The 24,955-nt window shown below is 36.8% G+C and overlaps 1 protein-coding gene across 1 annotated transcript in view; it reads left to right on the plus strand.

Annotated features, from left to right (window-relative positions):
* Positions 1-24,955, plus strand: part of LOC139150333 (echinoderm microtubule-associated protein-like 6) — a 45,029-nt gene that overhangs the window by 13,890 nt on the left and 6,184 nt on the right. The window contains 29 exon segments of the mRNA XM_070722635.1: positions 251-505; positions 1,846-1,981; positions 2,429-2,630; positions 3,825-3,962; positions 4,474-4,730; positions 5,222-5,434; positions 5,770-5,901; positions 6,529-6,766; positions 7,354-7,540; positions 7,976-8,081; positions 8,480-8,674; positions 9,194-9,396; positions 9,879-10,118; positions 10,491-10,692; positions 11,480-11,572; positions 12,031-12,162; positions 12,511-12,776; positions 13,328-13,529; positions 13,733-13,853; positions 14,290-14,374; positions 14,646-14,775; positions 15,435-15,707; positions 16,320-16,540; positions 16,907-17,064; positions 17,323-17,437; positions 19,114-19,302; positions 21,642-21,814; positions 22,336-22,498; positions 24,569-24,672. Of these exon segments, the coding sequence (XP_070578736.1) occupies positions 251-505; positions 1,846-1,981; positions 2,429-2,630; positions 3,825-3,962; positions 4,474-4,730; positions 5,222-5,434; positions 5,770-5,901; positions 6,529-6,766; positions 7,354-7,540; positions 7,976-8,081; positions 8,480-8,674; positions 9,194-9,396; positions 9,879-10,118; positions 10,491-10,692; positions 11,480-11,572; positions 12,031-12,162; positions 12,511-12,776; positions 13,328-13,529; positions 13,733-13,853; positions 14,290-14,374; positions 14,646-14,775; positions 15,435-15,707; positions 16,320-16,540; positions 16,907-17,064; positions 17,323-17,437; positions 19,114-19,302; positions 21,642-21,814; positions 22,336-22,498; positions 24,569-24,672 (5,129 nt within the window).

Below are 24,955 nucleotides of genomic sequence, written 5' to 3' on the forward strand. Positions count from 1 at the left end.
ATATAGACATTCAAATCAATATGCCTCTGCATAGTTCAGGTGAAATCATGTAAAATCAAATAAAACACCAACAGTTTTGATAAAATCATGCTGACAGTTACTCAGACAGCACAATGCTTTATTAAAAACAACAAGTACAACCATAATTTGGTTTTACCTTGGCCCTTAGAAAAAATCTATGAGTTTACTCAGATAATTTGCCATATTAGTTGTATAGACCTGTAAAACTTAACTTCTCTTTTACCACCAGGTTTTTGATATACAGTTCAACCCCTACAAGGACAACTGCCTTGTGTCTTGTGGTGTAAAACACATCAAATTCTGGACGTTGTGCGGCAATGCTCTCTCATCCAAGAAGGGAGTGTTTGGTAAAGTTGGTGAAATGCAGACCATATTGTGCCTGGCCTTCGCATCGGAAGACATCACATACTCTGGTACACTCAATGGCGATGTCTATGTCTGGAAAGCAAATAATCTACAGAGACTTATTCAAGGAGCTCATGCAGTAAGTTGACAAATTGAGTATTATCTCAGCAGCAAATCATAGCTTCAATTTAAAGATCAGCAACTGCCTCTTGTATTGTAAATGTCAATAGATTTTCTGAATCAAAAGCATATGCAATATACCTCTGTTTCAAGGAGATACAATTTAAAACAATACTAGTTGTCTCCCACAGTTTCATTGTTCCAGTGTGTAGTTTAAAAACAGAATTGCAAATTAGTAAAAGAAACAAAATATTTTGACAAAACAGTTTGTAGCAGGACTTTGATTTTTGATTTCTGGTCATCTGAATCCCAAAGCAGCTGCATCCCTTATCAACTGGACTTAAATTGTATCCCTTTTGCCAAAAAGCAAAACCAAAAATAACAAAAAATTCATATATATCAATCAATTGAAAAATCATTCATTTATTGACTTGATGTGCAGTACATCTAGGTTAAAAGAAGTGTGAATTGTACCCACACACACTAAAGGATTTTTGTATGAAATTCATACAAACCTGAATGAGTTCAGAACAGTCATTAATTCTCAAATAAATGTAAACAATTTGGTAAGTTATAGTTTATCACAGAATTGTTGGAAGACAATGACAAATAACTCCACAAAATTTGTTTGCCTGTGCATGATCACTGCCATTGTGATAGTGCTGACAATGAGTGCAACCAAAGTCACAGTGCTTTATCAGTGCTTGTCCTTTTCAATTGTGTAGATTTTTACATAATTTGATGTAGAAATTTAATGTACAGAAAAATGCTATATCAGCTAAGTCAACTTGTTAAAGTTAATTATTGTCCCGTTGACTAAGATTCAGGTCCCTATTTACTTGAGTGTTAGTGTTGCTGCTGCATAAAAATTATCAGTAATTAGACTTTGAGATTCAATTGACAATATTGCAGCTTTAATAAGGGAAACTAAAGCCGTATGGACAATGACTCGATGGGATGCCGTATGATACATACTACCATGTAATACATATACATGAGTATCCCAAGTGGACCATATGTCCTGTAGAAACTACCTGTAATAGCAGTTACCATAAAACTTAGCAGTACCATCTTGTGATTTTTTTATAAAACTTGAAAAGTACATATGGTCACAGTACACCTCTATGTTTGAGCAGATATTTTTGAAATATGCTATACCTTGAAAAAGGAATCATTGATGGATTTTTCTGTTTTCCCACAATGGACTTTGGTCATATAGAATCATGCTTTATCTGAAAGTTTGCTTCGGCATGATCACTGCACTGGATACAAACCAAAATAGGATACATAATATTCCTGTAAGACCAAAATTCTTGCGTTCTATACACATTTGTGAATTTATGGTGTGTTTAATTTCAGGGTAGCATCTATACCCTGGATATGAGTGAAGATGGTTATTCTACCGGTGGTAAAGATGGCTGTGTTAGGCTCTGGGATCCAGATTTCAAATCTATCACTAGAATTGATCTGACTGAGGCCAATGATGGTTATCAAGGTACATCTAAATAGAATTCCTTTGATTCATGCCAATTTTGATCCTTTTTTATTTTACCATTGAAAGAAATAAAAATTTATCATCAAAATTCATGTTTACATTTTGTAGAGAAAAGTAATAATGGAAATAGAAACGACCAGGTCTCAGTTTTCTTTACTTTACCAATGGGATTGGTATTTTTTAAATATTTATAAATCATACAAATTTCATTCTGACATGCTCATCTCAAATCCACACAGACATGAATGTGGCAGGCAACAGATTATTGCTAAGATTTATATTGGTGCAAAATAATGCATGACAAATATACACATGCATTAGCTTTGACAGGCTTGACTGTTCAATTCATTTACTTTATCTTTTTTAAGACTACTAGTTCTTTGTTTTCCAAAGAATAGTAAAGCTTGTTCTGATGTTCCCGCTGTTGGTTTTCCATGTCTTTATCAGGTCTTTCTGTCAGGAGTGTGACCTGGAGAGGTGATAAAGTACTGATTGGAACACAAGACAGTGAGATATTTGAAGTTTTGGTCAGAGAAAGAGAGAAACCCAAGACAATAATGCAAGGTCATGCTGAAGGTGAACTCTGGGCACTGGCTGTACATCCAAAGAAACCTGTCTTTGCTACCGGTAGTGATGACCATACTGTCAGGTGTGTATGAGATTTTATCACGCTGTAATCTGCTTCTTGAATCTTCTCCTTGTTTAACATTCAGTGTGTGTCATCGTTGTCTGTAGATGACGTCTGTGAGACTTATTAAAATGTGGATCAACTCAGCCGTACAAAATTGTTATAAATTATTTGTGTCATGTCAGACATGGCTGCAGTCGTTTCATACAGCAATTTTAAAAAACATGCTGCCACGTGCATGTAATCAAACTTGCATATCAATTAGTTTCATTATGCACCAAAGTATAGCCCTCTGTAAGTTTGTCAAAATTTTTCACTTCCAAAGCCATTACGTGGATATGTGTTGGCAATTTTACCTAGACCGCCTTTGCTTGAAGTGGCAAGGATGATGTCATTAGATGTAAAAATCCAAGTCTCTGTAAGCCCATGTCCAAACCACTGATTTTGCCGCAGAGCTAGATATCTGAGAAGTGGAATGTGTCCAAGCTTTGTTTAGAAGATGTTAGAATTTTCCTTTTAATAGAAGCTCAGTCATTCTCACATCAGTCATGCATTGATTAGAAGCAGAAAATATTCATTACATGAAATGTGAAAGGATGTATCAGTGCTGCTTTTGAACATCAAGTCAAGTTATCGTGCATGTACATGTTTTAGTCAATACGATCCACTTTGTTGGTCCTTCTTTCACTACCAACTCTGTACATGTAACTGTGCCAACATTTACTGGACATTTCAGTGAGTAGACTTTTATCCACTGGCCTTAAAAAATGTGATTGTCTTGGACATTGGACTAGTGATTCACTCACCTCCGTAAATGGTAAATTTTTGAATATAAAAGCATGTCGCATTTGAAATTTTAAAGACTTATATTTATGAAGTAAATATGTGAATTCAATATAACCAGAAATGTATTTTGAAATGTTTTTGTGTCAGTGAGCATAACTGGTTGTGTGGGATGACTTGTTGGCATGGACAACCAGAGGCTATCTATGGGACAACATTACAGTGTTGGTATATTGGACACAGCTGTGAATTATTTTGACTTGCCTTATGGCTGGTACTGCAACATTTCTGTATGGGTACTGCATTGAAAGGTTCATGTAATGTTTCTTTTTAATAATATCACATGATTATACATGCACAGTTGCTCTTAGATACATTTACTAAAAAAAGTAGGATAATAATAATCATTTACAAATTGTCATTTTTGTACAGAATATGGAGTATGACAGATCGTGTGATGTTGTCAAGGACTACACTGGATCAGAACGTCAGATCGCTGTCATTTAACAGTGATGGTTCACAGATTGCCGCTGGACTTGGAGATGGATCATTCATCGTCCTCAAAACAAGGTTTGAGAATATCTTTAAGTTTGTGACTTTGTATCTGAAGTCATTGAAGTACACATTTACTTGTTAAATTTTGTTTTCTTGTTCCTGAATACCTTAAAAAGCTCTTTTCTCATAATCTGGTGTGTTGCACCCACTCTGATTGGCAATGTACCTCATGAGGTTCCCCCTGTCTGTTCATGGAAACAAGACACATACATGTACATGTCTTCCCCTACAAAGAAATTAACATGAGATTTTAGAGATGGTGCGTAAGGGAGATGCGGTACCTAGTTAAAGTAGAGATCAAATATCAAATTATTATTTGGTAAAGAAATCTGAAAACAGATATAATTTGCATCCTAAATGATTTTAAACCTTGATTAAATCATAAATGCAAAAGAAGATACCAAGTTCTACCAAGTAACTGACTGAATTATTACCTGATAATCACTCTTCAAAATAATCATGACATCCATTAAATACAGAAGTTCATAATTACAATTTTCTTACTTTTTTCTCATTTGATAAGCAGAGATCTGTCTGAAGTCATCCACATCAAAGACCGTAAAGAAGTCATCCATGAGATGAAATACTCACCGTGTGGTAATTACTTGGCGGTTGGATCCAATGATAACTTTGTTGACATCTATGCAGTCGCCCAGCGCTACAAGAAGGTTGGCCAGTGCTCTGGTAGTAGTAGTTTCATCACGCACATTGATTGGTCAGAAGACAGTAAATATCTACAGACCAATAGTGGTGCTGGAGAGAGACTCTTCTATAGGATGCCAGGTATTGTCATTAATAAGTGGTTTGTTTTTGAAACATTTATAGCAGATCTTATTAGTCATACTGAATATTGGCCATTGGACATGTATGCCAGAAAATGATCTCATTAATTTTCCAAGTCATGACTTTTGAACTCTTTGAGTGAATATTGAAATTTTGGAAATTTTCTTGATCAGCCCTAAACCAGTACTTGAGATTTGTGAGATATCCCCAAGTAAAAGAGACCTTTTGAATTTAGCTTACGGGGCACATAGATGTAAATCCTGAAACTGAAAAGATTTCAGCTTTGTATCAAAAGTAGTCTTCAAAACATGTTGTATGCATGTAACTTGATTTTGGGTTGCTTTGAGCATTTATAAATTATCTTGAATGAAAGAGTGTGGTTTAATGTAGTAGTTGAAATTTGTACAGTCACGTACATGTGCATTTGAAATGCATTTTAAGGCAAATTACATGTTTTCCCCTGTTATGAATGTGTGTTTTCTTCTTCACAGCTGGCAAACACCTGACAAGCAAGGATGAAATCAAAGCTATTCACTGGGCAACTTGGACCTCAGTTCTAGGGTCAGAGGTCAATGGCATTTGGCCCAAGTACACTGACATCAATGACGTCAATGCCTGTGATGCTCACTACACCGGTGAAGTGGTAGTCACTGGAGATGACTTTGGAATGGTCAAGATGTTCAGATTTCCCTGTCTGAAGAAAGGTGGGTCATTCTAAATTTAGACACATTAGTGTCACAGAGTGCCTAGGGTCACAGATTTGAACAGTTGTGGTTTTGTATGTGGAAAGGTAGCAGTTATCAAGAATATTTATGTATTTATCAATGGAAAAGCAATCTGGTTTAATTTGTCAAAATGGAATATGTCATTGCTCATCCTAATAAAGACTTTTGTCAGATACTGTCACACCCTGTAACTAGATAGCTGTTGTTGTAACACCTCCGTGAGAAATCAGTCAGATTAGACTTGTTTAAAAAATTGTCATTTTTGGGAAATAATTTGCACCTTGGATTAAACCAATGAATTTAATTTCTCTCAGCTGCAAAATTCAGGAAGTATGTTGGTCACTCAGCTCATGTCACCAATGTGAGATTCTCCCATGATAAAGTGCGAGTGTTGACCACTGGTGGCGCTGATCATGCTGTCTTCCAATGGAAATACTTACCAGAGGGTGTTATCAGCAGATGAAGACTCAGGACATGGCACAGGTAAAGAAAACATCTGAGATAAAGAAAGGGACACGATCAGAACGAGTATATAATTTCATTGAAATGACTGTAGTATATGGTGTATTGAAGTGTGGGAATCCAACAGGATGTAAGAGAATACATACTTTTAGCTCAGACTTCAGAATTCAGCTGTCACATTGCCTCTGTAGCTTCTCCAAAATGATGATCTTTTGTGGTCAATTCAATGAAAACACTGACTTGAAAGTGCCTTGGTGTCACAAGGAACTTACACAGAAATCAACAATCGACTACTTAAAGCACAAAACACTATGACCGAACCCCAGGGCAAGACAGTGCAAGCACAATGTACTAGGGGTATTGGTATGTGGTCTAGTGGTGTATTCTGACACTGACTGATGTGTTTCCAGACAAAAATGTAATCTTGGACCAGTACTTCTCCAAATTTGAAACCAGTCCCAACTCAGAACATTTATTTATGTTTAATTTGGGATACTTATATGATATTATCTAGTCCAGTGACATCTTCTGCTCTTCCAATATAATGCAAGATAAAGTATAATTATTTAAATTTCATGATACCCCTAGTCATGTGTACAAAATTACCAAAGTTAGACTGTATCCTGCAGGTTATATCGACTCAAACAGTGAAGAGAGTGACTCAGATGTGTCAGATATCGGTGAAATTGACTCTGACATTGAACGAGAGAACACCATTGACTATGACAGAGCAGTCTACAAAGACGACATGACTGCTATCAAAGCCAAGAACAAAAAAGAAACCAAGGGGACAGGTGCCAAGAGACAGAAAGCACCTAGTGAGGGAATCAAACTAGAATTTGTTCATGGGTAAGTGTTATCTGTATATTGTCAGGTTTCTTGTATGAGATTAGTCAGTGAGGTAATTATCCCCGATGGTCATCATGGCCAATAGGCTTTTTATTTTCCTTTGACAGCCATCAATATAATATTATGTAGAATGTCCATAGTGATTCATAGCAATCAGCAATACATAACAATTCCTGTCACAGGAATTGCATGTATATTTGTACATGACTCTGTGTCCATTAATTGTTGTAAGTTATATACACTTGCAGTAGGATTGTTCACAGATCAACTCTGTTGTTTTTTAAAAGAAGTGTGACATCAGAAAAGGGAAATGAACTGTTTTGTGATGATTCTTAATGCAGCTAATGGCAATAGTCAGGGAGTTATCATCATGCTAGTTGTCATGACTACAGCTACGATAACAGTGTCTATCAAAGTGACAGAAGGTGAAAACCTTTTGCCATCGTACTAGGATGTACCATACAGTGAGAGTATGAAGTAAAAGAATTAAAGAGACTGACCTAGTATTCTTGTCAATACAGAATTCTAGAATCACACTTTTAAGATGAATTATTAACTTGCAACACGTTGTTGTTTTTTGTCAACAGATATCGTGGCTATGATTGTCGCAATAACTTATTCTACACCCAGAATGCTGAGGTGGTCTACCATGTGGCAGCAGTCGGCATCATCTATAACAAAGAGAAGCACACTCAGAGATTTTATCTGGAACATACAGATGATATTCTCTGTCTCTGCATTCATCCAATGAAAGACTATGTTGCAACAGGACAGGTAATAAAACAGTGTGATAGAATGATATAATAGCTTCAACTATTCCTACTGCAAAGTTTTAAACTTGATCAGACTAAGCCACCCTTTCCTTGAGTGTAGTTCTCAGTTCATCATAGTTTCATTGTCTTTTCTGGACACTGATATGGTGAATAGAATTATACCAGTACATGGCATGTTTTTTCTTTGCTATATGGGCTTTGCCCAGTGTGTGGTCTTGAAATATTTCCTCCGATGTATACTTTTTTTGACCAGAATAGAGAAAAATATACATGACATGGTATATTTTGCTTGACAGTAGCTGTAGAGAGTAGGTAATACATTGAGGTGCATCACAGTAGTGCAGTGTTATTTAGAATATGGTTACAGCTGTTTATCTTTATTAATGATAATTACAACCTTGCTCATCAAATAAATGATTTTGACTTCACCTGACAGGTTGGTCGAGATCCAGCTATCCATGTATGGGATGTTGACACCCTCAAAACATTATCAGTACTACAAGGTCAACATCAAAGAGGAGTTTGCGCTGTAGATTTCTCAGGTATGTTACAGCCTGTGTCAACATATTTGTTTCACTTGGGAAATAATTGTCGAGAGAAAGTTTTTCATTTTATATTGATGAAGAGTCAATAAATAGTGTAGAAATTTCAGTTCAATATTTTCCATGTTTTCTTAAGATGACTCCAAATATCTAAGAAATGATGTTTGCTTTGGAAGAGGACATACAGTGGATGTGAAGCACTTTTAATCGTAAATACTGTATTGTTATTGTACTTTCCATCAGTTTTGCAACCCTGCAATCTCTATATGCACTTACATGTACTGTAACTTAAAGAAATACAGATTGATTGCCAGTGTTTAATCCGACACATTTATTAATCACATTGCATATATCACATGTAATGATCATTTGCAATACAATTTTGTCCATCTCATCAGGTGATGGCAAGAAACTTGCAAGTGTTGGGCTAGATGACAATCATACCATTGTAATCTGGGACTGGAAGAAAGGAGAAAAGCTGTCAACTACAAGGGGACATAAAGACAAGATCTATGTCATCAAATGGAACCCACACACCACAGATAAACTGGTCACTGTTGGCAACAAACACATCAAGTTTTGGACTGTTGCTGGTATGGTCCTTTTGTTATGTTTCTCATTGGAACGAACTTTTTCTCTTTTATTTTGTTTTGCATATAGTCAGTTTGTTCATCCATGATATTGCATCTTAGAATGTATACCCATATTTACAATATATACCACAGGTGTATTGAAAAGCAGTTATTCACAGTATCCAAATATCACATGTACAGTTATGTCTGCAGTGATGACCGACCTTTCTACAATCCTTGATGTCTCCCAGTGTCTGTTTTATAACAGAATGAAGCCGATGATTTCTGTGTAACTATCCTGTAGCAATAAATACAGCATTCATACTCTTCATAGACACATATGTAATTACAAGAGATCATTATATTTGAACAGTTTTCAATAATGCCGTATCTGATGAATGTTGACATAGAAATTATGAATTTTCGGTGTATGATCCCAGAGTTTGATTTGATCTGGTCATCAATGCTAATCTATGATGATATCAAATTCAGTTGTTTGATCTTGGAGAAAGTCTTATGCATTCATTATTTTCATCGTAGGTGGTGGAATGACATCCAAGAGAGGTACTTTTGGTAATGTTGGTAAGCTGGATACCATGATGTGTGCAACATTTGGCAAATCTCCGGAGGTGACCTATTCCGGTGGTGCTAATGGTGAGGTGTACGTCTGGCAAGATGTGGTCCTCACAAAGACTGTCAAGGCACACGAAGGGCCATGCTTTGCCATGCACTCACTGGATAAGGTAAAGATCTACTCTGGTCTGATATCGGAAAATTTGGTTGTTGGGAAATTTTTCACTATTATAAAGACAGAAGTTACTGTTAATTAAAATATTATCAAAGAAAGCACTCCTAAAAATGAAGAAAACTGCATGCTTGTTGAATACTCGTAGTAACATTTACTGTAATAGCTCAAATTCTGACTTCACAATATCTACATCAATTAAGGAGTCTACAAGTCCATTCAGTATTTTGTGTTCCCTTACCAAGTCAATACCAGGTCAGGGGTCATGCAGTCTAGTTTGCTGGTAAATTCTTTTCATAACAGTAAATTACTATCAGCCTGCTGATCTAGTGGAAGGGGTAAGCCCCTCATCCAAACAATAAATTTGATGGTCCTGAACCTGGGACCTGTGGATTTTTTCACTTCTGCTATTGTAGATTATCAATTACAAAATAAATAAATCAATTTTGATCAGTAACAGAAATTCTGTATTCCTGATAGGGTTTTGTCACTGGTGGCAAAGATGGTATTGTCGGTCTCTGGGATGACACCTTTGAACGCTGTTTGAAGACATACGCCATCAAACGTACCAGCCTGTCACAGAACTCCAGAGGTATACTGTTGAAAGATAACCCGGCAGTGAGATCGGCCATTCTTGGTCACGGTCACATTCTCATTGGGACCAAAGGTGGGGACATCATGGAAATTGAGAAAAGTGGACCCATACAAATCCTTGTTCAGGTAAGCTGTGTGTACCATTCAGCAGTGTGTCTTGTCTTCCAAAATTTTGCATGATAGTTCGTGTGTTTATAAGTGGCTGGGAAAATTCCTACAGTGTCTCAGATAGTTCACAAGGTCGAGAGCACAATGCCCATTTTTGCAGTTAATGTGTCATTTGAGAAGAATCTACAGCAAAATCTTATTTATTCTCCATCAAAAATGTTTGATCGTGCAAATTCTGGAAAATTCAATTTGTGGAAGTTTAGTCACTTTATCTGCTTAGCAAGATCTTTGTGTCTGTCTGATGTTGAAAAGTTGACATTTGTTATAACTGCAACTGGTGTATAAAGTCTGAATGGTGATTTTGAAGTTGTAATTTGTTCTTCATTTCAGGGACACACAGAGGGAGAGTTGTGGGGCCTTGCAGTGCATCCTACAGAGGAAAGATGTGCCACAGTCAGTGACGACAAGTCTCTGCGTGTCTGGGACATTGGTTCACAGCACAAAATGGTCAACGCCAAGACATTGAAGTCAGCTGCCAGGTCATGTGGTTACTCACCTGATGGCAAAGCATTGGGAGTTGGATTTAGAGATGGTGAGTTCAAGCCTAGCTGATCCCTTTATGGGTCATGTGCAGTATCGTCTCAGTTATTAAACTGTGAACTCCAAATGAAAGATGCTGTCTCAGCAAAGACGATATTTTACGTAGACCAATGTATTGCTATGCATATTTGTTTACTCAATTGTATGTTATTAAGGTTTGATATTACATCTTTGCAAATTTGATTTTTTTCTGTCATTGAAAAGTGTGAGCTGCTGCCTGTAACACACTGAGGGTTGATCTTTCCAAAAGAGTTTTCAAAATTTTCAGTTCAGAAAGTGAAGTGGCGAAGTTTTGGATCAATTTAGCTTTCTTTATATAATATTTTTACTTTCCCCCAAATTGATATTATCAGCATGTTCTGTAAAAGTTTGTAAATTTGGTTATCAATACCTTTCAAGCAAAGAGCATACTATTTCACCATGTGTAAATATTGAATCATGACCATCATAGTGGCTTACACTCACTCAGATTTGATAAGCAATCCAAGTTTTATGCCCATATTCATACCAGAAATAGTCCTTGATTGAAAATTCAATCACACTTAAACTGTTCTGTCACCGATTAAGTGTATAACTCACCACAGCCACAAAAAGGAACATGCCAAAAATCTTGTTGAGCCGAGACAGTAAAATTTGAAAGCTCTCTCTGATCGACACAAGCGTTTCCTTGCATCAGCCAGAGTGAATCTATCTATGGTTAACAGCATCCTAACATCAGTTTAAGGGTGTAAAAGTGCATTGTATCTATTCAATGATCATGTTATTTCTTGCATGTACAGGGTCATTTGTAGTAGTCAATGCTGATACGCTGGAAGATATCGTTTCATTTCAACACAGGAAAGAGAATATTTCAGACATCAAATTCTCCCCAGGTGAGTCGTTGTGGTATTTCTGTAGTAAAGGTAAAATAGATATTCATATGTGTAGTGGACAGAATAGATTTTCCAACTTTAAGCCTTGTTCTGTTTTGACCATGTTAGGCAAGTTGCTCTTTGGCAGATTCAGACGAATTTAACACAATTACACTGTTTAGATATATGAGAGATGAATGTACATATATATCAGGCAAGGAATATAATGCATGAGAATATGCTGTGAATCTCTCGTGTCAATTCTCATTTTTCATCTTAGTAAAGAAAATATGGCACTGTGAGTTGATAATTAGACTGTCTCATTGCTGATAAAAGTCTCTCATCACTGATAATAGTATTTGAATGATCAAGTAGCTGAAATATTTTCTTCATGGATGTGTGGTCTTATATACCTGCATATATGAGAACTGTTTTGTACAATGGCTGTATAGTAAATCCATTTCATTTTTCACACACAGACCCTGGCAAGTACCTAGCTGTGGCATCTCATGACAACTTTGTGGATGTATACAACGTAATGAGTAGCAAACGTGTTGGAACTTGCAAAGGATCATCCAGCTATGTAACCCATGTAGACTGGGATAAACGAGGTCAGTCAATGTTAACATTATCTATGTAACCCATTCAGACTGGGTCAGTATGTTATATTTTAATAGCTATGTCACCTGTGTAGATCGGGATAAACACGGTCAATAAATGTTAATTTCAGAGTAATACCCTGCATAGAAACCTTTTTATTCCCTGCATGCAAAGATTTCTGGACTCATAGAATCAAAATAAAAATTACTGTAATATGACTGTCTTGCAATCAACTGACAAAGGCAGTAAAACTAATGGACGCAAAATTTGCCGTGCATTTCATGTTTTGGAAGAAATATATAAAATGTAGAAAGAGAAGAGAATTGCCAATACTAAGTCATTTCTTTGATATTCAACAGGAAAACTATTAATGACCAACTCAGGTGCCAAGGAGCAGTTGTTCTTTGAAGCTCCAAGGGGCAAACGCCAAACAATACGCAACCAAGACATTGAGAAGATGGACTGGGACACATGGACCAGTGTGCTTGGTCAGACATGTGAAGGAATCTGGCCAGCAAAGAGTGATGTCACTGATGTCAATGCCAGTAGCTTGAGCAGTGACGGCAAAATCCTGGCTACAGCTGATGATTTTGGATTTGTTAAGTTATTTGAATATCCAGTCAAGGTGAGTTTCCTGTTCATGTCCATGTCACTGTCAACACATTGGAAAATAGGTGAAGCTCAGGAATTGGAGGAATTTCATCTGACATACAGTGGAAAAGTTATTCTATTCCGCATTGTGACTTATCCTCAAGTAACATTTCATCTTTCATTTTTCCTTAGAAGCTAGATATATTATGTGTACTGTTAAGTTAGGTGTGTGAAAATGCAAAAATTTATAATTTATCGCCATGACATTCTGAATTTTACATTCTTTTCATAGCTGTAAAGCTATCTTACCCAGAAAAATCTTGATCAGAAACTGTCTACCTGCAGGAATAATGATTACTCTTGTTTGTTATTTGAAATTGTTTCATTGTCCCATAGTCAGTATGAAGTTACTGATATGTGTTCAGCTGTCACATCGGTGACGAAGTACAAGTTCCATGATATGTTCTTCCTTGTTGTCGCTGTCGTTTACAGTGCAACTGCTCACTGTCTGTAGCCCTTACAAAACATCCACACTCCATGGAACAACGTGAATCACATATACTGTATCATATTTGATATTCCCAGGGTAAGAATGCCAAGTTCAAGAAGTATGTTGGTCACAGTGCTCACGTAACCAATGTCAGATGGACTAAAGAAGATAACAAGTTGGTGTCGGTCGGTGGCGCTGATACATCAGTCATGGTATGGTCTCACAGATTGGCTGGTGACAGAAACAATACCAAGGGCAATAGTGATGACTCAGATACTGATTCAGAGGAAGAAGGAGGTCAGTGACATTTAACCTTTGACCTTTATATAAAATTCACAATATTCACTTTGTGATCAATATTGCTGCCTGCGTCAATGTTTCATTGAGGTAATGTTGTTCACTGGTATTCTGTTTACAGTTTCAGTCTGACCACAATGAACTATGTAACTGTTGATGAGCAAAAACAGATTCCATTCTTTGTTTTCTTTGATATTTTACAGGTTATGATAGTGATGTTGAAAGGGAGAAGAGAATTGACTACACAACAAAAATTTATGCAACTAATCTGAGAGAAACTGCTGGTGTCAAACCTCAAAACAAGCAATCTAAAGAAGAAGAAAAGTAAGAAATATTGTCCTCTCATGTGATGAGAAAGTGCATTTTTCACGGCAAGCAATCTCTTCTTTCATGAGAAAACTTTGAACAGAACAGACTTCTGTGTTCTGACAAAGATTGTGATGTTTTTATATCCATTTATTCGACAAATTCAGGAAAATTTGACAAACAAACTGTTCATCTCAGTTCTTTTGATAATTATTGTACACTCAAACCAGATTATGTTCATTTCAAGCCTGTTGTTCAGTCAACATACCATAAAAAATTAATCACCTTGGCAAAGAGCATGAAAAAAGCACAATCTAGTAAAGCAAGTCTCAAGCTAAAAGATTGGAGCATACCACTAATGTTAGAACAGCATAGAATACAACTCAATTTGAAACATTGAAAGGTGACATCATAATTAACTTTGTTGTGTATAATGTCATTTTAATGTTGTCAGACCTGCAGTGAGTAGAGGAGCATCAAAACCTCCCAAAGTCAAGCAGTCTGATGGATCATCTAAAAGGAAGAAAGGAGACATTTCAGTAAGTTGGTACCTCTGTGTTTCTGCAGCCTTCTCTTTTGTTTCAACAACAATAATTTGATACTATTCATTTAAAACACTGAGGAAGTCTGTTTGAGCTGTGTATTCACATATTGCAACCAGGAAGCAATCGGTTATACTGAGGAAGGAAGTCGTCAATATGGGATATCAAAATTTTTTATCTTTCAACGGATGGCAATATTTGATTTTATCAATAATTGCAGTCGCCCAGTGTATCCTATGTGTAAGTATCTATGACTGTTTTGTTTCAGGAACTCAGCATTGATCACGTATTTGGTTACCGTGGTTTCGATTGCCGCAATAACCTGCATTATCTGAACGATGGAGCTGACATTGTGTATCACTCTGCAAGTGCTGGCATTGTACAGCATGTTGCCAATGGTATGTGTCACTGGCATTATTTTGTTTTATTTCATACACCCTCCATTGCTTCTTACACTTCTACACTAACTTCCATGGCACAAGTAACATGGCAGTGCTATCATGTAGACTGCCAATAGCTATTTATGCCATTGTGGTCTGCGGAAGGCATGGGGACTGTCAACTGTGTATCCTATCATTTATTGTAGATGTCTGTAGAAAAATAATTTTAATCCGATTCATGGCCATGCTGAAGTGCTGCTTAGCCACTTTGTCAGAATCAAAATGAGGTCCCCCCTCCTTACCTTCCGTTCATGTACAGCCAAAACTTCAAGTGGGTCAACACAACCCACAGGATACTGCTACCATTTCATGAAAATTCATATTTAATCAAGCATATTGATACATAAAAAGGAAATTGCATCATAATGATGCAACCAACTTAATCAACTGGTTCCCTGATTTATATGAACTAGGGGCAATGTTATTGACATGAATATGTGCATCATTGGATCTGTGCTTGAATACAGTACTCCATCATGAACAGAGGCTTTGTAAGTTTCTTTTTTATGCAAGAATATGTGAATTGCAATTTTGCTAATGAACTTCTGATAATAGAAAGGTGGTTTTATCTGATTTTTGTGGTGTATACATAATGTAATATCTTGTTCCTTATCCAGGCAATCAGAGTTTTTACCTGGAGCACACAGATGACATCATTTGTCTGACTATCAATCAACATCCAAAGTTCAAAAACGTGGTGGCAACTGGTCAGATTGGTACCACTCCGGCCGTCAATGTTTGGGACGCAAGCACTAAGGAGACTCTGTCCATCATCAAGGGATTCCACACCAAGGGAGTCTGCTCTGTACATTTCAGTGCCACTGGCAAATTATTGCTGTCTATTGGCATTGATGACAATCATTCTGTGGCAGTCTGGAGATGGCAAGATGGTATGTGGGTCATTTTCATTGTATGGTGTCCGTGATGACAGAGGGTTGAGCCAGGGACTTTATGTTATGATAGGCTGAGACTGATCGCAAATTTTTCTCTGAGAATATGTATACCATTTACGACAATAAGATGCTTGAAAAGTTCCTTCTTTTATCACAGTTACACAGCAACAAACACACATAAATTTAATTGTAAAAGTAACACTTCATGCCACAGATGGCATTTCTAAATATCATTGTTTTACAGAAAGTTCATAAGATGTTGAAACAGTAGTATGTATTAAACTATAAAAATTATGATAGATCCCCAGTGTATTACATTGAGTTCACCCACATGAAGTGTTTGAAACATGTATGGTAGCTGCCATGGCTTGTTTGTTTAATTCGTCAGAGTTTGATTATGATTATTGCATATTTCATGATATTATACAGTGTGATAGGTACATGAATATTTTTAATGAAGCAATCACATGTAATGACTACTAGTTTCAAAAGTAGGTTTTATAATGATGACAAGGCAATTCATGTCAACAAAGGCATGTCAGCTTATGTCAGGTCAGGTCAGGTCATATTATTCGTACAAAAATTTCTCTATTGTATTTTATCTAATAGGCACCAAAGTGGCTACTGCTGATGGACATGATAAGAGAATTCTGGTTGGTGAATTTAGACCAGACTCTGACAGTCAGTTTGTGACTGTGGGTGCCAAACATGTCAAATTCTGGACATTGGCCGGTAACCAACTCATGAGTAAGAAAGGTGTGATGACTAATGCAGGACAAGGCACGGAGGATGTGAAAATGCAGACCATGCTGTCTGTTGCATTTGGAGCTGTAAGTGTGAAAATTTGAATATTAAAGGAGTGTAGGAAGACATGAATATTAGCAACGGATTAAAGGAATCAAAGTTTAATCTTAACATCCAAGAGTACAAGTCTAATGACATTATTGGAAATACTGAGATTTAAAAAGAAAAAGTGTACCAGGTTCTCATGATCATCCTTGCTAACAGCAGCAACATCAGCAGTCAGTGTTGTAAAATTGGCTTGTGAAAACACAAAAATTTAAAATCTTGAGCTGCACTTTTGTTGTTTTGTTTTCCTAATACCTCGATGTTCAAAACTAAAAACCCTCAAATAAGATCAGCATGTCCTTCACTACAGTAACTATAAATATCACACTTTTCATTGAAATCCACAGGACAATATCACTTTCACTGGTGCTATGAGTGGTGATGTGTTTGTATGGAAGGAGAACATATTAAATAGAGTTGTCAGCAAGGCTCACAATGGTCCTGTGTTTACAATGTATACTACACTCAGAGATGGTTTGATTGTGACTGGTGGAAAAGAAAAACCGTAAGTAGGCACTGTCACTTGTGAAAAAAGCAGTAGAACTTCTGATGAAAGATCACGCAATCAACTAACTGTGCAAGTTGTATTTGTCTTTATAGTACTCAGAAACTAGATATTTGGTTGTATACAGCTGTACAGTGTCATGAAAACATTTATCAGAGAGAGGTCACTACATGAACATACAGATTATAAAAAAACTGCAGAAACTATACATTCACTGCTTGGAATACGTATGCAGCTTACACTTTCTGATGATTTCAGGAGTAAAGATGGTGGCGCTGTCAAGCTATGGGATCAAGAACTGAAGAGATGCCGTGCCTTCTCACTTGAGACTTCTCATAAAGTTGATGTCGTCAGAGCTGTCTGCAGAGCCAAGGTAAATGGTTTAAAGTGTGCCCTGGTGATTGTGTGTTGCTGGCGCTTCGCCAAATACATCAGAGCGCCCTCTAATGCTGAAATTTGAATCACATTTAGTTGGTTAACACTTTCACTGCGTAATTAATTTTTATACGTGCATTCCTGTGCGTAGTTTTCTAAGGAAATATGCCTTATAAATATTGATTTATATGCATATGCTATATCTTTGTAATTATTAGAGTATTCGGGACAATTTTTCAATGAGTATTGCAATATGACGGAGCATCATAAAAATGCACAAAAAGTCATGTGACATACCTTGAAGATCACGTGACCATGGCGGCCATATTGGATTTTACAAACAAAATTCAAAAACTGTTGCATTTTTTGATATTTCAATATATAAATGTATTTTTCGCAGCGTAACACTTAAAAAATTACTACTTACGTTTTATCAATTCAAATTCAGTAGGGGGAACAACATACTTTAAAACATATTCCACATAAATAGATCAATATGCATATTCATTACAAGTTCAAATTCGAACAACAGGTATCACCTGACATTCAAAAGAGAGCTACATTATATATAAGCTTATATACTGGTAGCCAGACCGATGTGTAATTGTCATTGATAGATTGATGTCGTACAACATTCACAGGATACCCCATCAATGTTTGTGACGTCGGACACCGGCCCTTGTTGCACTTGTCTCTCAGCATGCTCAGCTGGCCTACTTTCCTGTCTCGTTTGCGATCTCTGTCTTTGCTCAACTGGTTTAGGAACATATTCAAGTTCGGTATTAGAGTTGTAATTTGCAATTTGACTTCCGCTATCTCCGTCGTGTTCAGTTTCACTATCAGTGACAATTCCACTATTAGTGTCTAGAAAAACATGCTCAAGGGCATAGTGGGTGTTAAACTGTGCCCGCATCGTCATTTTTAAATGCCCTCTGAAAGAAAAACAACAACCGATCACACGATCCTTACAAATCACGGCCGAGAAATGGCCAAATATGGCAGCATTTGTTTACAAATTTGGCGCGCATGCTCATTTAGGTTTCACCTCTACCTCGTACGCTACGTTAGAATTGAGGAAATAGTCAACAAACATGATAAAGATCGAACAAAGCCAACGTATATCGAACGCATGTCAACGCATACGTTCTTGGTGCGTTTACGCGCCTCCCGCAGTCTGGCCGTTGGCGCAGAATGCGCCCTCCCGCGGTGAAAGTGTTAAAGAATGTTTTTGTCATTCTTTCAACTCCTCAGTCCTATATTTGTATGTGTTAAGCATACCTAGAGAAAAATCCTGTTTCAGCGATAAGCCACTTCTGCATAGAGGGACACAATATACACTTTCACATACCCCAATATTCACAGAACTATTTAAGTACAGTATGTTGATTACAATGTGTAGGAATTTATACAGCAATATGTTTGAAATGAATTTACAATTCTGCAAATACAAATACGGTTTGCAGGCTGGATAGACATCTACATGTAAAAATGATTGGTAGTTGTTTATCCTTATTACTGAAAGATTTTTGTAAATGGCAAAGTTTCTTCATTCTGTTATACTCCTGGAGTAGTCCTGCTAATTTTGATGAACACACATACTCAGACCTTGATCCAAAGAGGTCAACAACAATAGATTTAATATCTGATGATGTGTTGTCTGAAATCTTCACAAAGGGCAAAATCCTGGTTGGAACCAAGGAGAGTGAGATTATTGAGATTGGTGAAAAGAACGGAGCAACAAACAACTTGATGAACGGCCACTCTGAGGGTGAAATGTGGGGACTGGCAACACATCCAACCAAAGCTCAGTTTGCCTCTGCAAGTGATGATGGGACTGTGCGAATATGGGATGCCAATAACAAGGTAAATGTCTCCAAATGAGGGGGGCCTGTGACTTAGGTAGATGTCGCAATTGTTTAAATAGTAACCAGTTTGTGGTGCTTACTGTATTTCTTTACTGTGAGTATTTATCTTTAACTTGTCAGAGTGAATTTTAAGTTTGCAATAAACTTTTATCAATTTCTCATTTTATGTTAAGTTTCAGAAAATTTTACATTTTTTTGTCTGTTTTGATATCACTAAAATGTGAGTACTTACATATCATTGAAATATGAGTAGTTACATATCATTACATGTAGATGATTCCCAGCAGAGTGAGATGTCAGTATTCTGGCAAACACTGTGAAAGAGTGTCAGGATACAGTGAAACACCACCAAGATCTTAACACAGAAGGATTGTTAGCGATACTACATTAGGGGAAATATGCCTTGGCTGATGTGTACAGAACATGCCCTAAAATTAATATTGTGCTGCCCTCACAGGTTCCATGTGGAGAGCTTCAATTTTGTCATCAGTTTGAGGGCACTACACATGCTCAACAGCTGTCAATTATATTAACGTGTAAACATTAGTGAGTTCCGCTTTTGAATGCAAAATTGCACAATCTAAACAGAGTAGTGGTAACGCTTTTTTCTCAGAAAGAGCAGATTCCGCTGAATAACACAATATACTAACCTAGTTTGTCAACACCAAACAAAATGATTTCCTAATTTGGAGAAAATAATCATGGTTGTTCCAAAGCAAATAGTTGATCAGAAGTGGTGCAATCTCATTGAATCAGAGATACACAGTAAGTAGGTGTAAGAAAAGTGTTGATGCACAGCGGTTCTCCTTTCAATCTAATGGAAATTCCTCATTAGATTCAGTTGCAGTCCCATCCCTGTTCACGGATTACCAAAAAAAAGCCCAACTTTGTAACTCAAACAACTTCATGAACTTGGTAAAAACCCAATCATGTTCATGGACTTAACAAACAGGAGTAAAAATAAAATGCCTGTGAAAATATGAAAATAACTGCAAATATCAAACAATCTACATTATCATGTACTTTGATGTAGCCCTGTAGTCATCAAGGCTATGAAGCACATGGGTGCAATAATTTGCTCTTTCTGTGGCCTGGTCCTAGTCATCCAAACAAGGTTTTGCAGAAAAAAAATGAAATTATGTTTAACGAGATGCGGTAGTGATAGCCATATGTAAGCATTCAATTATGCAAACAGATTAGTGTCAGATATTAAAGTTGTATTCCATCCAGAGGATGATGGAGTGTTGATTATTTTGAATTTTTTAAGCGTTGCAAAGTAGTTGTGAAACATAAATTCTTTGCTCTAATGCATAACTACTATTGTGTTTTGCCTAAAAGTATGCGTACACTACATGGTGAGACCATTACGGTGTTTGTACACATTTTATAGTCCTATTTTGTTAGCGTCACATGCCCTCTCAAGGCTAGGCCCTTCTGCTCACAAATCTTTCATCCAAGCTCTAAGGATTAGTGTAAGCATAAGAGTATGACATCCAAATGTCTCCTTTTTGACGGCTTTTACTTTTACCGTTATCAAAGGAAATTAAGCAATGAAGGTGTGGCACACCTGGAGAACACTGGACCCATCTCCCTCACGGAATGAATCTGTGCTTGGCTAAGGGTGCATTATGTAATAAATAAATACAAATATACCCCCTAGGATAGTGTTTTGCTGTAGCTCAGCATGGGCCCAGTGTTGTTCAGTCTTGTCTATAGGTATTGAGATAGTGGTGTTGAGATAGTGGTGTACAATGTTAAAAATATTATGAGGTTATCACGAAAATACCGCTAAGGATGCACATCAAGGACATTGGCGCAGTGTATTGCCTGATGTGAAGTGGAGGGCGATGCGTGGCGCCAATGTCCTCGTGCATCCTTTTGCGGTATTTTCGTGATAACCTTATTATTATACATATTACATTCCTGACTGAGGCGTCAAATTGTCAGAGTAGTGACCGTTTTTGTGCAATGTTGACAATTTTTCTTCTGATTTTATCGTGTCAGTGTGGAACGCAATGTCGGACACGCTTCTGCAAGTTCTGGAGAGTGTGCACTACACACACGTACGTGTACGTGCACGCGAGACATGTTCTGGCACTCGTCCAATGGGTCCCTTGAAACTGTTCAACAGTAAATGCACAGAACAGCCGCCGGGGATGGGGCGTCTGGAAACCATACGTGTTATGCAATGAGCGTTCCGTATGGCTTTTTTAGCGCACGCAAAATTCCATTGTTCTCGATGGTAGATGTATAATAATACATATTACGCCCATTTCTTTCCGGTTAATCAGTGTGTAAGATGTCTGACCAATCGTTCTCACTTTGTTTTAATGACAGACTATGATGCACAGAGCATCAGTGGGCAGTGCGGCACGGTCTGTGGCCTACAGTAACAATGGAGACATGCTGGCTGTAGGACTTAAGAATGGAGAGTTTATAGTGTTGGTGGCGGCCACATTGAAAGTGTGGGGAAGGAGGAGAGACCGACACAAATCCATTGATGACATCAGGTAATTGGTCGATTTGTTCACCCTGACTTGACCAGTGTATTTTTGTTTTACACTGTTACATTAAACCAACCATTTTGATTGAACAATCTATAATAGCCAACCGCACTCACTGAGTTCTGTTCTGAATTTCTACCGATACTCATTTTCAACCAAATATTTACAATTGCCTTGTGGCAAATTGTTGAATATTTAGTACTAAATACCAAGAACACCATGATATACGCTCATCTAAGGGCTAATGAAAATGGCCGTATTGTTTTAAGCATATATGTTGTAAGGTATCAAGGGCATGCTAAGATTGCCATGTTTCTTCTGTTTTAAAAAATACTCCTTAGTAGGAATACACAAAGAAATAATAAACAATGTATAAAGATTGAAGATGGATTTGGCAAAGGTCATCTGGTTTTCTGTGAAACTATTCTTACTTCAACCTGTTACTCTATGCTCAGGTCAGAAAATGTTGACAATGTGATCTGTGTCTCTGTCATCACAGACTGAAAACATGTCTACTGCATTTTCAGGTTCAGCCCAGACGGCAGATTCCTTGCCGTCGGTTCAGAAGAAGGCACTGTGGATTTCTATGATTTGAACCAGGGACAGTCCCTGCAGAGAGCTGGTTTCTGCAAAGACATTCCAAGTTTTGTGTTCCAGCTGGATTTTGCAGCCAACAGTAAATATATAGAGGTATGCAAATGAACCATGGCTATGATATCAATTCCTGTATATCAGTGCAAAACTACTGAATAATACATTCATCATAGCAGAAACTTGCCGTCAACTACATAGACTGATTCTTTCAGAGGAAAGCTAGGAGAAAGCCCATAGCTTCTTGTAAATAGGAAATAACTGAAATTTTGTAGAAATATCCAAAACTGTTCAGTGTAATTCTAGAAGTCTGTACTTGGCCCTTATACCTGTCTACATGTAAACACATTTTTTGTTTTGGGTAGATACATATCATTGCAAATTTGTTTAGTTTTCAGTGCTTTAGCAAAATCTCCCTCCCCCACCCCCTCTGCCCTCTAATATGAGTATAGGTTCAAACACCACATTTGGGATTGAATTAGACATTGATCAAAATGGATTTTCAAATATCTGACAGGCTAGTTCATGTGAAACGGTGCAACAATGTGCCATGATACACAAACCAGTGGTTTGTCAGAGATTGTTCAGGCACATTCTCTCAAGTTGTATTTCTGAATTTTTAGCTACTATAGACTAGTCTATAGAAGCTATTGGGATGGGTATCCGTCCGGCGTCAGTCTGTATGTATGTATGTCCGTTTGTGAGGCGTCTGTCCACTCAAATATCTTGAGAACCGCAGTACTTACTGATTTGATATTTGTTGTGAAGAGGAAAAATATGACTTTGAGAAACTATTTTTGTAATTTTTTGATATTGTTGAAAATATGCAAATTAGCGTCAAAAAAGGTGTTTTTGGTAAGAAATCTTCTTCTTCATAACCACTGGTCAGACAGCTTTGTTATTTTATATATACAAGTCCCTAGGGATAACCCAACTTAGATTTGTTCAAATTGTGATAAAGTATGCAAATATGTATTTTTAAGGAATTTTTTTGTCATTTTTGGTCAAAACTTTATTTCATCAAAACAGCTCGTCATACAGCTTTGATATTTGGTATACAGGTTTCTACTGATGAACTAAATATGATATATTGAATATATGACGAAATCTGCAATTTTGTATTTTTGATGCAATTTTTGCCATTTTTGGTGAAAAAATGTGTTTCTCAAATACTACTTGTCTGATGCCTTTGATATTTGGTATACAGGCTCGTAGGGGTTGTCTTAGTTTGATATATTGAAATTTGATGAAATCTTCAATTTTTGTATTTTTGGGTCAATTTTTGCCATTTTTGGTCAAAATATTTGTTTCTCAAAAGTTACTCATCTGATAGCTTTGATATTTGGTATACAGGTTCCTGGGTGTAATATAGTGAAATTATGATGAAATCATCAATTTTGTATTTTTGCAGCTAATTTTACCAATTTTGGTCCGGCCATCCTGAAATGAGCTACCAAAGATATCCACCTTCTTCATCAATACATGTGTCACAAAAAGTTATTCTCGACATAACACAGCAGAACTCTGTCAATTGTGATGCAGCAAATCTACAAGTTTGTTCTTTTATGTACAAGTTAATTAACGATACCTTGCCTCATCATTTTTCAAATTACTGTTCCATTCCATCACACTGCTATAGTACTCGACATAAAGAGATAGGAAACCTTTTTCCAACTATTAACGCAACTATGGGCAAATATGCAATATCTTACACAGGAAGTATTTTATGGAACACCCTACCACATGATATTAGATCAAAACCGTCTCTTAGCTCCTTCCGAAAATCCCTCAAAATAATGTTGACATACACATAAAAAAGATGCGTCCATAGACATGACGGAGAATTATTTCATGTTGCACAAGAATTGATGTACTATCGCCCTCAAATATATGTTTATTAGATTAATTATAATTGTATTTATAGAGGAAATGGACTTTGACTAGCAGTTTTGCTATTTTTCCATTTCCTATTTACCCTGTGACTTATATATGAATTATATTGAAAACAGTTATGTATATTTACATTGATTTGTAAAAAAGGGTAAATAAATCATTATTATTATTATTATTATTATTACTTTTGTGTTGCTCTCTCCGTGAATCCAAAATATGTAAACATGTCTGTATTAGTGTATTTTTAAATTCTATCTCACTTTGCCATTATTTCAGGTCGGTACTGGTGCCTATGAAAGACTTGTATACAGCGTGCCTGGTGGTGATCCTGTCACAGACAATAACACCATCGGTAAGATTACGTGGGATTCATGGACCAGGTAAAACACCGACGCCTACTACTACAGTCAACTCACATTTTTCATTATTCATCTCACAGTTCAGAGAAATCAATGCGTGTTTCCATTCCTACTTTTGACACTCATACGCTTAAGTTCTATTGTTACAGGTATGTCAGATTCACAAGATGAATCAAGCTCATGATTCAGTTACTTATGGCTTACTGAATTTTAATGTTATCATTGTATCAGTCAGTTAGCTTTTTCACAACTATTAATCATATCCTCTTTCTTTGAGATGTACTCTCCTTGTCTTTTGTTTTTA

Source organism: Ptychodera flava, chromosome 14 (assembly GCF_041260155.1).
Source record: "Ptychodera flava strain L36383 chromosome 14, AS_Pfla_20210202, whole genome shotgun sequence".
Taxonomy (NCBI): domain Eukaryota; kingdom Metazoa; phylum Hemichordata; class Enteropneusta; family Ptychoderidae; genus Ptychodera; species Ptychodera flava.